At 44.9% G+C, this 13,411-nt stretch overlaps 1 protein-coding gene across 1 annotated transcript in view; it reads right to left on the reverse strand.

Annotated features, from left to right (window-relative positions):
• Nucleotides 1–8,447, reverse strand: part of LOC115396317 (forkhead box protein O3-like) — a 29,316-nt gene extending 20,869 nt beyond the window's left edge. Inside the window, exon 1 of the mRNA XM_030102138.1 lies at nt 7,597–8,447. Coding sequence (XP_029957998.1) covers nt 7,597–8,085 — 489 coding nt within the window. The 5' untranslated portion in view covers nt 8,086–8,447. The remainder of the gene's footprint in view (nt 1–7,596) is intronic.
• Nucleotides 8,448–13,411: the final 4,964 nt, after the last annotated feature.

The following is a 13,411-nucleotide window of genomic DNA, read 5'->3' on the forward strand; positions in this document are numbered from 1 at the left end:
ATAGGCTATTTCAAGGATAAACCTGCCATCATAATATTTCACAATGCCTATAACGAAAGCAAAACATATTAGGCGTTGTACAGTCTGCATCATAGGGCATCATATTGTTCATGTTTTAGATGGATCTGTAAGTATACACCGGATGCCTCAATCATATTGAACCATAAGTCAAATAGCCTACAAGGCCTGCAACTAATGATTATTTTGGTTATCGTCTCGGATTATTGTCGTAGTAAATCAAATACATGTTCAGTTCACAAAACGTAGAAAAAAATACAGCCGGAGCTAGTCCAAGCCCTACAACCCCACGGGATCACATTTGATAACTTTCATATCTGGGTTTAGCAGATGGTCACATAATACAAGAGTGAAACGTAGCGCTCAACATAGAAGACAATAGTAAACAATATTTTGTTTACTGCCGTTTGTTTTTGACGTCCATCAAAGTATATTCAGAAAACATGAAAAAAAAGTAACAGCAGATGGACGTGCATTGCTGCATAGTATTGCTCAAATGTATATTTGAGGGATGAATGAAGTAAATTTAACACTTTTGTGGTTTATAAATATTAAAATAGGCTTACTTCAGGGCTTTTCGATGCACTTTAACAGATTTTAGATGGCATATATTCAACTACACCATCAAAATAAAAAGGCCTGTTTTGTCCGACCAGTGCTGAAAGCCATTAAACTTCACGTTCAATAAGCAGAAAACTAGTCCAGATTAAGGTTTTTGCTATGAATGACTAATGTTGAGAATTATTTTCCTGTTGACCAATTAATCGCTTAATAACTTATTGCTGGAGCTCTAAAACCAACCACATTATTCCTTAGCTCTTTGTTGGCCAACCAAACATTCCTCGGCTAAGCCCAAACAGTGTATGGTCTGCATTTAATCAGAATTATATGAGGCACATCTCTAAGTACCAATAAAAACGGCGTGTTCGTAGTATGTTGTACCATTAAGGTGCACGCTAATACGGAGCAGGCTGGCCGAGGGCCGTCTCGCTGTGATAAGGGTGAGTACTGGAGACAGAGCAGAACAGAGCCGAGCCGAGCAGGCCCTGTAGTGCTGGAGAAAAAGACAGAGAGAGTCAACCCAGCGTGACTACCGACTGCCTGAGTGGAGCAGCCTGCCTGCAATTAAGGTGGAATCAGGGAGAAATCTGCGCTGCCTTGATAATGAGCCTCGTCTGAATTATTAACGAGAGCTGTTCCCCCGGGACCCGGGCTCCCACTGAGCCCATCAACCCCCCCCAACACACCCACATGCACACACAGACACACAAACATACACCCAAACAGTAAAAAAGAGACTCAGAAAGCCTCATTTCCACGCACACACACACACACACACACACACACACACACACACGCACACACACACACACATTATGCACATTGACACAGATGAGCAACAAGCATTTCGCTACACACAGAGAAGAGATTTCTAGCACCACAAGGGCTAAAACATTTCATTCACCAGCTGAAGTGAATATCAAAATCCATTTATAACGTCTGCAACGCAAACATTTCACGAGGACAGTATCGCTTCATCCTCCAGCCATCAGATTAGACATGACAGACCTCACTGGATCAGAACGAGCTGCATCAACAATGAGATTGAATTTTAGGAAGGGAAAAAAAAAGAAAAAGACCAGACATCTCACATATCAGAAAATCCTTCCGAAGTGTGAATCCCATCCATTCAGCCTCCTGGATCACACATATCCAGCAACGCAGAGAGTTATCCTAAACACTTTGTATTAAGGAACAGCGTCCCGAGGTATTTCACTCTCACCACCTGTTATAATACAGTGATTCATTTATTGTGCATTAGTCACTTTGTAACATATTTATGGAAAGGCAATGCAAAACATTTTATTGTGGAGATGAGAATGCGTTCAGAGATCGCTATTTGTATAAAGTCTACTGACAGTGATATGCAAGTCGCTCTTTAATTGTTATTCAGCGAGCCGTCTAAACTTGCAGACTGTGAGCAGTGAATGCATGAAGTGGGTTTTTTTTTTTAATTAGTAAAACTGCAAGTCACTGGGATGCTGGTTTCAATAGAGTGTAGCTGAAGGGTGGTTGAGCAGGAGAACCGTGATTTCGCTTGCATTTTACAGAAATGTGGGGATGCCTTTAATTCAGTGTATGTCCAGGAGCGCTACCGTGACATAGCCTCTCTCTGTTCCCCGACCCCCCCCCCCCCCCCCCCCCCCCCCCCCCCCCCCCCCCCCCCCCCCCCCGCTCCCCGGCTTCATAGCTGGTTTCATGGAAATAAAAAGCGATGTGTTCTGATCACTCGCAAAGCACGCAAACTTCCCCCTTCCATTATCAAATCTCCATGGCATCAAACTTAAACGGCCTCGGAGAGAAACACACGCCACATTCTGTCCCTGCAGCTGCGAACAGTTTTGCCAAAAAAATCCGCGAGAGCTTACCAAACACAACCACGCCTTCAACGTTAGCCAATCGCCTTGAGTCAGACAGGTTTCAAAACAAATCAGACAGCGAAAACAGCACCACAGAAAGTCGCTGCGACTCCCGGTCAGCCCCTTCCTCTCCCAAAAATGGTTCACCCCACCCAAGAACAGAGTGTTCCTCCATGGGTGGTTTGAGGAGGCACAAGTGCGTCGTGCGTTTCATACGGTATGCGTGTCTGCGCTGAAGGGAACGGCGGAAAAGCATCACTCTAAACAGTGCAATGGGAAACGAATGACAGTTTCTCTATGCTTAAGGGGGGAAAGGAACTAAGTATTTAATATTCAGGGAAATGTCACCAAACAAGAAATGCAGGAAAGAAAAAAAAAAATCTGAGAGCTATGGGTAATGGGCTTGGTAAGAACGGCTTCAGCAGCTGAAGTTCAGCTCAGCTGAGAAGAACATCCAAATTAGTTCAACCCTGTCGAATTGGGAACTTGACGGTCTGATCCTCCAAAAGACCCAGTAGCTGCAAGGAGTCGATCTGGGTAAAATCCAGCATTGTTATCCTATTATCTCAGAGATAACGTGAGATATGAGATTTCTCTTAGATAAGTGGAGGCACGCTGCTTAAGGCAGTCTAGATCGCTGGCAGGAGGCTGCTAAAGCTCAAAATCCTGACGCCACAGCTCCCTTGAGAACAACGCCTCACCTCAATTGGCCCTCGTACCTAAAACCACTAAGACTGAAAGAATGTATAGAATGTGTAATGGACGGACAGATGGACTTAGGTAAAGAGGTGGAGTGATAAAAGTGGATATAACACGGGTGTCTGGTAGATAAAGTGAGCAAAGTAATATCAAAGGCAAAATTATATTGTTTTTCATATTACAGTCTCCTGATTGCTGTCTCCCGTATTTGAATGCGTGCCCATGCTTTGGTAATTTGCATGTACATTAATCATTTTCAGTGAGAAATGAACTGCCACGGCTGCCTGAAGGCTGCAGGGGAGAGGCAGCGAGAACTGGCTTCTTGGCATCAGATACCCGCTTCAAGCTGAATATACTGCCTGAACTCAACCTGGCTCTGGCTGAGGGAGCCAAAGGGAGATGTAAGGTGTTCAAAATCCTACACCATAAATCTGTCCAGCACGCATCATATGCTCCCCTTTTGTGAGTGTGTATGTGTGTGTGTTTGCATGCCTATGTCTGTCGCACTCTCAAATTACTCTGCTCCCCTGAGCCAAGACTGAGGATAAAATATGAATCAGCTGAAGTCTAGGATAGTTTCCAGTGCCCCCCTGACAACCAAACCATCATCAAGCAACCGAGGCGCACAATCGCGGACCCACATACAACAAACACGGGCATGCAGTTCTACACACGCTGAAAGTTTCAAGCCTCTCAAAATCATCATAAGCTTCTGTCAAACACACTCTTTGCTGTACAGTTGACATTCATATCCCTCATATTTGCCAAGTGTCTCTGTGCTGCAGCTGCCGGAGCCGGTACATGGTGACAGGATTACGAGACTCTGCCCGTCTTTTTACCTATAAATCAATTAGATAAAGTGATATGATCAGGCCCCTTTATAAATACTACTGCTGTGGAGACAGGAGATGTGTTCCTTCACAGAAAACAAGATTCTACATCCACACATACATTCATTTCCTGCCCTCATCATTTTCTCGGATGCACTTTGTCTTTTTTTTTTTTTCCTTCTTTTTTTTTTTTGCTGCTTTAAAGCCACTGTCACATTTTCTCCCCATTTTTGAGAGACTTCTTTCTGGCCTGTCAGATTCTTCTCAATAAAAGGAAGCCCCATGATCCTTCGCCTTACTGGCCCTGCACCGACCTCCACCTAAAGACACTTTATAAATAACAGTCTAGTCGCTTTGGATTAAAGTGTCTGAGTGACTGCCTGGCACCCTTGCCGACCTGCTGCACAATCCCTCGGCATCTGACTGCCCCGAGTGCCGGAAAAAGCCCTGGCACAGTAAACACACAGGAAAAGCTCTGTTTTAAGACGGCAGAAACAGATTTAACCATGCAGGCGCTCTGAAGTTCAAACCGCACACACAGATGATACCACAGATATATGCATCACACACTTCAGACTTAATATTGTACATTTTTCAATCCTATGGTTTATGCAAAGAAGCAACCCCCCCCCCCCCCAGTGCAACAATGGCATCATCAACCCTTTGCATTTAATGAACTTCTCAGCACCTACAGAGCAATCCCTACCCCAAGTGGTACCCCACCATTAGAGGCATTATGAAGTCAAGAGCAAGACTACATACCATTCACCACAGTGACATGCTGTCAGACCAATCAGCAGGCCCAAACACACATGCCTATAGAAGCAGACAGCCCCTCCCCCTCCTGTAACCCCCACAAAGACACGCACGGCACTACACACAGCGCTGCCTACCCCGACGCTTTGTTGCAGCTGGCATGTGCTTTTCCCACACCAAATGCAAAATGCATCCACATGCATTTGTAGATGCTCGCACTCAAACACAATTAGCCTCAAAAGCAGCGAACACAGACAGGTGATGCAGTGTCTGACTTATTAACAGAAGAATGCAAAATGAACCGCAGCGAAGCTGGCACTAGTCTGTGCAGTAGTGACCAACATGACAGTGGAAAGTGTAACAGGGTTCACAAGGACACGGTTCTTTGTATCTTCTCTCCAGTAAGGAGCTGATTAGGAGACGGTGACCTTAGAATACTCCTGCCTTCCTAGAAGTCAGAAGCCATTAGGTATTTATAAGAGCTTAATGGTACTGTCTAGGTGTACCGACTGTCTAGCGCCCATCGTCAAGCCAGCATCACATCCTTTCCAGTTGGAGTCAGGACAGGACAACTTACTTTTCAAGATTTTTCTAGACCCGCTAAATAAGGTCAAGGTTCAATAGGCCACTTCCTGAGATGTTTCCCCTTAATACTCCATAGTTAAAAAAAAAAAAAAAAAAAAAAAAAAAAAACTGCAATTGCAACAGCAACTTAAATCCAATACCAACCCTCAAACTGCAAAGCTATACAACTTAATTTCATTTCATTTCATCAGCATCTTGCCAACAATTCTTTTATGTTTTTTTTTCCACTTTCTCTGCTGTGAAGTAGAAAAAAAAAAAGAGACAGTTTTGCATCAAATGCTTTGCTCGTGCATGATATTGTTGATTGAGATGAAAAAGTAGTGGATGATACAAGTAGTGTTTTCCAACTTGAAAATACTGCTGTCAAATATAATTGCCTGATGTGATTGTAAAATTATATGGATGAGAGTGCACCTGTTTTTTGTGGGGAGTTTTCGTTTTTTTTTTTTTTTTGTTTTTTTGTTTTTTTTGTGGCGTGGTAGCAGGATTTTGGGTCCTCAGTTCATGGAGTGGATGTGAACATTGCTTACATTCTTACTTTTAAAATTTGGTCTTATAAAACAGCTAACTGTTTCATAAAACACAGATCTGTATTTTTACAGGAATACATAATGTTTTCAACATCCTGCTGATACAAATACGATTGGTTATTAATGAGTGAGGTCTACATCAAAGTTAAAACTTATTCACTGCAGTGGCAAACAGTTGAATTGTGACAAATAAATGTGTTGCATGCTGCTGAAAGACTGCATTTCCAAAGGCTGCTTGTTTCGCTCCTGTGAGTGAGCTGCACATGTGATCCCTAAGTGTATGTTTACATTACCACTCTGTCTCAGACCAAAACCAGGTCAGGCCTGTTACTAACATTATGGCCGCCTACTTTAAACGACTTACCTAATCCCCCGTCATTACCTGGAATGGGCCCCACGTCTCGACTGTGGCCTGAAATAGCCCGGGACCTCAGACTACCACTGTCAACCCCCCTAATTTGCAGTTTCATAAATAGCAGACTGGGACTTTGGCACTGGAGATAAAGAGGTCTGTGGCTGAAGACTCATGGTGCAAGTGCAAAGCTAATGAGTCTACCTGGAGACACACCTCAGCCAGTCAGTCAGTGGAGTTTAATGGGACGGGTTTAAAGTGTCAGTCAGGTGCTCTGTGATTACGGCCGGGGCCAAAAGAGGAGACTCAACTCTGGCTTGTGACAGAGGTTATGTTATGCAACCACAACACAACAAGTTATGACAAGTGGCTGATTCCTCCAGAAGATGTAAATTAATATATGTTGGAGTCATGCCATAACTGATGACATGGTAAACACTCCGAGATATTTCATGAGTTAACAGGAATGTTATTGCTGACAGGGTAAATGCAGAGTAAATGCAGGTAAATTCTCACTTTTCTTGTTTCATCCTACAGACTCATCATGTAATGAGCAATCCAGAGCAAAAATTATGGAGCAGCAAAGTGTCCAAAGATCTAAAACTGCACAGCCCCATGTTTCCTCCGAGCACCCTGGGATAAAATGCAACCAGACATCTACAGACTGAAGCCTCGGCTCAGCAGAGCTCCACCATAAGGACGAGCACTGCTTCCTTGCTGATCCCACTGCCTCTTCCGCTGTCCTCAGATGGCTGTAATGAATAGAAACAAGATGACGCTGGGAGCAGAGGCTGATAACATGGGCAGATGTCCAGGAGGTTACTCCAGGCTCTCAGCCAGACAGGCAGCGGTAGTGGACTGTGGTCAGTTGTGAACACCCCTCTGAATATTTACACTTTGGACAGCTGATCTGTGATCTCCTACAAGTGGCACTCTGTTGATTCTGAACAAGGAGGAAAATGTAGAGTTCTACTAAGGCCGGATTAAATCTATCAATGTGCCACGTTGTAGAAATGGAGTTAAACCGTTAAACCAGTGTGGTTTGCTGTGGTGAAGGATGCTGCTGCCCGTCATGAGGTGGCTGTCTGCAGCCCAAATGAGAGAAAAAAAGCCCTGTTTTACACACAGAAAGTGTCTCCATTCTAGTCTATTACGTTCTGCCATCAGTGATATATTAGAATGACTGACAGCAGTAATGAACTAAGACAAGATAACGCATGGCGCCATTCATGCGTAACCGAGGCGGAATCCCACGGTGACATGTGTAAGGCACGAGGGGTGAAAGAATCATAATGGCTTTTGTGAATAGGAATAATAATCAGTGTTATCGCTGTGATTAACACGTCAAAACCTCATCATGCTGGCCCGTGTATGGTTTTTTTTTTTTTTTTTTTTTTAATTCTTACCTTCCAGCCAGCTGAGCTATTACTGTCGCCTTTATCCTTGAAATAGGGCACATAGCGGACCATCCAGTCGTATATCTGTGACAGCGTGAGTCTCTTTTCTGGGGTGCTCTCAATGGCGCGGGTAATGAGATCCGCGTAGGACTGGTTCCCCCACGCGTTCCGCCGCGAGGACTTGGCTTTGCGCAGGGGTCCGGTCACATCGAGCGCCGCGCCGGCCAAGCATGGGTGCGTCGCGCCCGTGGGTGCCGGGGCGCCGGCTGGATGCTTCAGCTCCCCCGGCGTTCCGCCCACGAGCCCGGCTCTGCACGCGGGGACGTCCTCCGGTTCCACCTTGATGTTGGCCAGCGGAAGACCCCCGCTCACCTCGTGTCCGCCGGGGAAATCCTGCGGGCAAGGCAGGGGCCAGGTGCACGAGCGAGGCCGGCTCTGCGGCTCGAAATCCGAATCAACCTGATGAGCGTCTAATTCGTCGTCCTCCATCATCAACATTTACCCTTCTGTTGGAAAAAAAAAAATGGAATAAATCACCGGCGGAGAAAGGGAGGGAAATACCTCCACGACGCACGGATCCCGCTGTCTTCAACAGCACTTCACGCTGAAATTTGCCTCGTAATGTGGCTATTAAGATCAGTCTGAATCAATAAGGAGCAATTCAGCGGAGTAGGAGAGCCATGGTGAGCACGAGCCGAATCACAGCCTCGCGTGTAGAGATAAGAGAAGTAATAAAAGTAAGAGCAATTCTTTGTCCATTTTACTTAAAAGTGAATTATCAAATGCGGATTAAAAACTGACAGTCCCACATCACCTTAAAGCACCCGGTCTGGAGCGGGCGTCTGAGTCACTCATCTGGGGTTTTTCAATCCAGTTGCAGCAACAGATGATATTTCAGATAAGGAGCAAAGCAGGCGTCGATAAATCCTCCACAAGACAACGAGAAGAATTGGGAAAGAGGAGGGGGGGAAAAAAATCACCGGGGCTGAGTAGAGAGCATCCACTGAGGCGATAATGCGTGATTACCGTAAATTATTAAATCTTCCAGTCTGCACGGATTAAGCTGGCAGCGGCACATTCAAGTCCATTCAGCCTGAACAGCACCCAACTGTCTGCAATTATAATGAAGAGGCGTGCGCATGTGACGAATCGATAAATTCCCTGTCTGAAAAAATATAAGAGGAAAAAAAAAATCCAGCAATCAAATCTCGTATCCACTTGTCAGGTTGATGAAATTGGCTTTTATCACACCTCCTCTTGTTCCTCTCTATCACCCCTTTGCCTTTTCTCACTCTCTCAGATCCCACACATGTTCTCATTTGCTTACAACTCGTTCCGTCGATGTGAAGCGAGGATGACGCGCCGGCGCTGTATAGTAGAGATGCTGCCAATTGGAGAGCGCGCACGAAATCAATACTCTCCGAACATGATTACAGCGAAATCCCAAACTCTCTCTCTCTCTCTCTCTCTCTCTCTCTCTCTCTCTCTCTCTCTCTCTCTCTCTCTCTCTCTCATCCCAAGTAAGAACAAAACCCAAATTCTGAATCAAAACTCTGCATATTAATCTCTCACTCTGAGCGTCGCACGGCGCTTTGTGTGTCACGCTCCATGTCCAGTCCTGATAAGACCGAAAAAAAATATATAAATTTAAAAAATCAGTCGCGAATCTTTTTTTTTTTTTTTTTTAAATTGGATTGTAGTCTTTGTGCGTAACGAGCAGTCTCGTGCTCCGTGCGCAGCGTCCAACTTACAGCCGGTTTCACCTCAGCTGATTACATGCGGGCAATACCTCAGTGAGTGTAATTGTCTATGCCGATTAGACAGATTTAGCTCAGATTAAAATAGATTAGGTAACCCTAGATTGTTAATCCGGGACGAGTGGGGTGAAGCGGGGGTTTTCGGAGGCCAGCATATAGAGAAGAATTTATTGTCCACACTCCAGACTGGCGAGGAAAAGTAAAAGCAGGCTGTCGTCTCAAATTGCATTTGCCTTCACACCTTAAGCACAATGCTCAGCCAGCACGCTGGGCTCTGGTCAGATCTGTGTGTGTGTGTGTGTGTGTCTGTGTGTGTGTGTGTGTGTGTGTGTGTGTGTGTGTGTGTGTGTGGCTGCTGCTGCAGTTTAGAGCATGTAGGGGATTCCTGCTGTCCATCCCACCAACCTCTTCTAAAAATCCCACTACTGGGCGGGCGCACAGTCACAGGTGCTCAAATCCCATTGGCTGTTTATTTCCCCTGAGCATGCCATTAACCTTAAACATAAAAAGCTTTAACCTTTGGGCTGGTGTTAATGTTCTCACCATTTCCAAAGGTTTTGCTGAGTATACAGTACACGAGACGTTACCGCCGGTGTCTGAGTGGCGTCGTTCTGCACATTCACACCTGTTATGACGGCGGCCGCTGTGGGGAGGATATTACTTATTCATGGACTTTTGAGTCAGTCCTGCTTTCTCACAATCACACACTCAAGCTACGAAATTCTGGTAATATTTGTCAGTCAGGCAACAATCCCATGCAAGATTCTCAACTGCCCATGGGTAATCAGGATGACCTGTGGGGGCAACGCTGCCATGAATGCATTGCTATGTTCAACAGCTGAATACTAAACTGCCCCTCAGAGTGTGGGAGAGTAAATTTGGACACTTTTTTTTTTTTTTTTTTGTTAACTCTTGGTGAAATAAAAACATATTTTTGGGTAACATCCAGAGTTGCGAGGTGGGTGAAACTGTCTGAGGACAACACCCTTTCCGTGCATTTGAATGTGGATGGACAGAAGCTGTACTTAAAAGTTGCACAATGCGACCACAGTGTGCACTCAGACATGACTGATGTTGAGAAATTCGTGTCAAAAATAGTGCGCCTTTTTAACGTGGGAGGATGTGTCATACGGTGTGTCACGGAGTGACTTAGTGCCGAGCATCAGTGGGCCCCACGTGATTAAAATACCACGTTATAATAAGTTACTTCATGTGAAAACCCCAAAAACCCCATTGCATGTTTGAATGTAATAAAATTATGTGTTATAGTTTCCTCATTTTGTGCCAGGAATGACAATCAAGCCATTACCGGAGACAGGCGAGCGTTTTTTTTTTTACAGCCTCTAATCTGTATCGCAAGGTTCTACTTAAGATGCTTCACTGGTAACGCTCATGAATGCCACAATTTTAGTGACACTTCAAATCACACAATGTGACTTGATTACACATGGAATGAAAGAAAATCAATTGTGAATATCAAGAAGGCATACAACCAGATCCAAAGACTCACAGTGGGAATGAGCCTCAAGAGAGCGAGCGAGCGAGAGAGAGAGAGCTTGGAGGAAGAGGAGAGCACTCAGACAGACAGAGACGAGGAAGGCCCAGGCAGCAGGAGTTTAAAAACTATGTATGTTTGGTCCCTTCCAGGCTGACTGCTACGTTGTCCCCATACCAGACATTCCAGAGGCAGTGTGGCTGGCTCAGAGCGGAGTGGCCGATCCTGGAACAGCGTGTTCCGCACAGCGGTAATCACCTCAGCCAGCCGCAAGCAAGGCAGAGCACCACATCAACAACAAGTCGGAGCTATGCGCCTGTCAATTTGCACCTGGAAAAAGTGCTGTGGAATTTCATTTGAATAAGAGAAAAGAACCATTTTTTCCCAACTATTATATGTATGTATAATTTTTTTTCTTTTTTTTTTTTGCTGGCCCATGCAACCTCATGTTCTTGAGCAATTTATCCCCGCGCACCCCGCTCTGCCCAGTTGGGTTAAGAGGAGAGGAATCTGGAGAAGCCACAAGAACACCCCTGGGAGATCGATGTCTGTCTGGGAAAGCACCTCCCCTGGTCCTCCTCCCCTTTCGGCAAACAACCCACACCCTCTAACAAGCATATGGACTCCCAATGACACAAGAAGGAGAGGGCTCAAATCCAAGTATTGGAAACATTTTCTGAGTAGGCGAAGCTGGATTTCACCCCTCGGTGGCATCGGCCCAAAGTAGGCCGACTTAAAGACTTCCTGCCCCGAGCAAGAGCCAGATTTCTGTGGCATCTTGGCATCTGCACTGCCAACTACGAACATTATGTTCAGAGGCAGACAAGACAATTGGTGCCAAGAGTTTTAATTAAGACTGCATTGTGAAATGGAAAGTAAAGGCATGTGCAGGTAATGGCTTCCATCCGCATCTGAGGTCTAACAAAATATGATTAACTAACACTATCAGCCCCAGCCAATTAATTATATTCAACAGTTAAAAACGCAGAACAACCAAATGGCCCACAGAGGGAAATCAGTGCGCATTGCTCTCGTACTCCAAACTGAAGTGAGCTTAATTGTATTATAATAAACAGATGATGTCAAAGCTGTTTAGAGGTTGTGCTGTCGAACTGAGAAACGGCCCTCAAAATCAAGGCGCCGGACACAGCGCAGCCGGCAGAACAACACTCTGCTCTTCATTACCAATTTATCAAGCGTTTCTTTGGGTCATTTTTGAGTTCAAAAATCAGTGAAGCCGGGTTTTTTTTGATGTAGAGACATGCTACTTTTCCACTTTTCTTGCTTTACAACAAAGCAAAAAACAAATCAGATTTTAGTTGATATTGTCAAACTTTTTATTAACTAGAAAGATAATCAGTTCAAAAACAAACAAATGAGTTCGTGATTCCGTGACTGCTTTCTGTTATGACTCTGATAAATGATAATGAGGTTTTCAGGATGCAGTTACTGTGAAAATAGTTTGACCTTGCATTCAACTGATTATTTTTTCTTTATGAAGCTTACTGCCAATAACGATCCCTCAATGAAGCCCTGCTTGATAAGTCCACATGAACCGCAACCTTCACCTTATTGTATTTTCTCGAGGGTGTCGCTCTGAACTGTTACTTCAAAGAAGTCATGTAGTATATCATATTGCCTCCAGCAACTTGTTAAATCCCTCACTTCTGCAAGTCAGTGGTTGGCTACACTCACAATAGCCAAGTAGGCCCGATGCCAAGACACTGATTAGCCTAGCTCTGCCTCTGTTCTCCAGGCAATGCGGAGTGGAGGTGCAGTGGGAGTCCAGCTCATCACCAAAGAGCGCTGTGCTAAACACAAGTTTAAGTGGAAGAAAGCCAGTAGACTGTAGTGTATCCATGCTGGACATATAAAGCCTTGGGCAAGGAGGCATCTGCCTCTTTAATACATAATTCACTCAGAGCTGAAACATCATGCTTTAGTCCTAAGGGCCGGTAGTCTGCTTCTGGTTGTTGGAACATAAAACTGTCTCCATCAGATAATCCGGGCTCACTGACAGGGAACTTTGTGTATGGAGCAGCCAACTATGAATGTACATAAAATTTCAGCACGCATGCTGAATGATGAGGGGAAAAGAAAAAAGCTGAAAACAAAAAAAACCCTTATAGAAATATAGAAAATGTTCAAAAGGTGATTTCCGAGGAGCACCAGATGAATGCTGAATGTCATCTCACCTTTCCACCTGAGCGGTTTGTCCTCGTCAGCCTTGACGTACAGGTAGGTCAACACACAGAGACAGCCATCTGCCCCGGAGCTCTGCTCTCAGACATGCACATCGTCACTTTACATCTCTGCCCCGGCAAATGCATCTTCCTGTAGGGGGGGTATTATTAGAAGCACTCACGTCTTATTGCCAGCGTCATTATCATAACTGACAGGATGTGCATTAGTTACTTGTATCCGTGCAGCAGATTGGCCGTAATGTTGACACTCTGGAACACAGGCCTTTTCTGGGTTTGAGCAGGAGCGGCGAAGAACCTGGGTAGCTCCAGTGCTTTCATGCGTAATAGGCCCAGCTCAAGTTCCCATGAAAGAGGCACTAATGGGTTAA

The sequence above is a fragment of the Salarias fasciatus genome, chromosome 11, assembly GCF_902148845.1.
Source record: "Salarias fasciatus chromosome 11, fSalaFa1.1, whole genome shotgun sequence".
NCBI classification, from domain to species: domain Eukaryota; kingdom Metazoa; phylum Chordata; class Actinopteri; order Blenniiformes; family Blenniidae; genus Salarias; species Salarias fasciatus.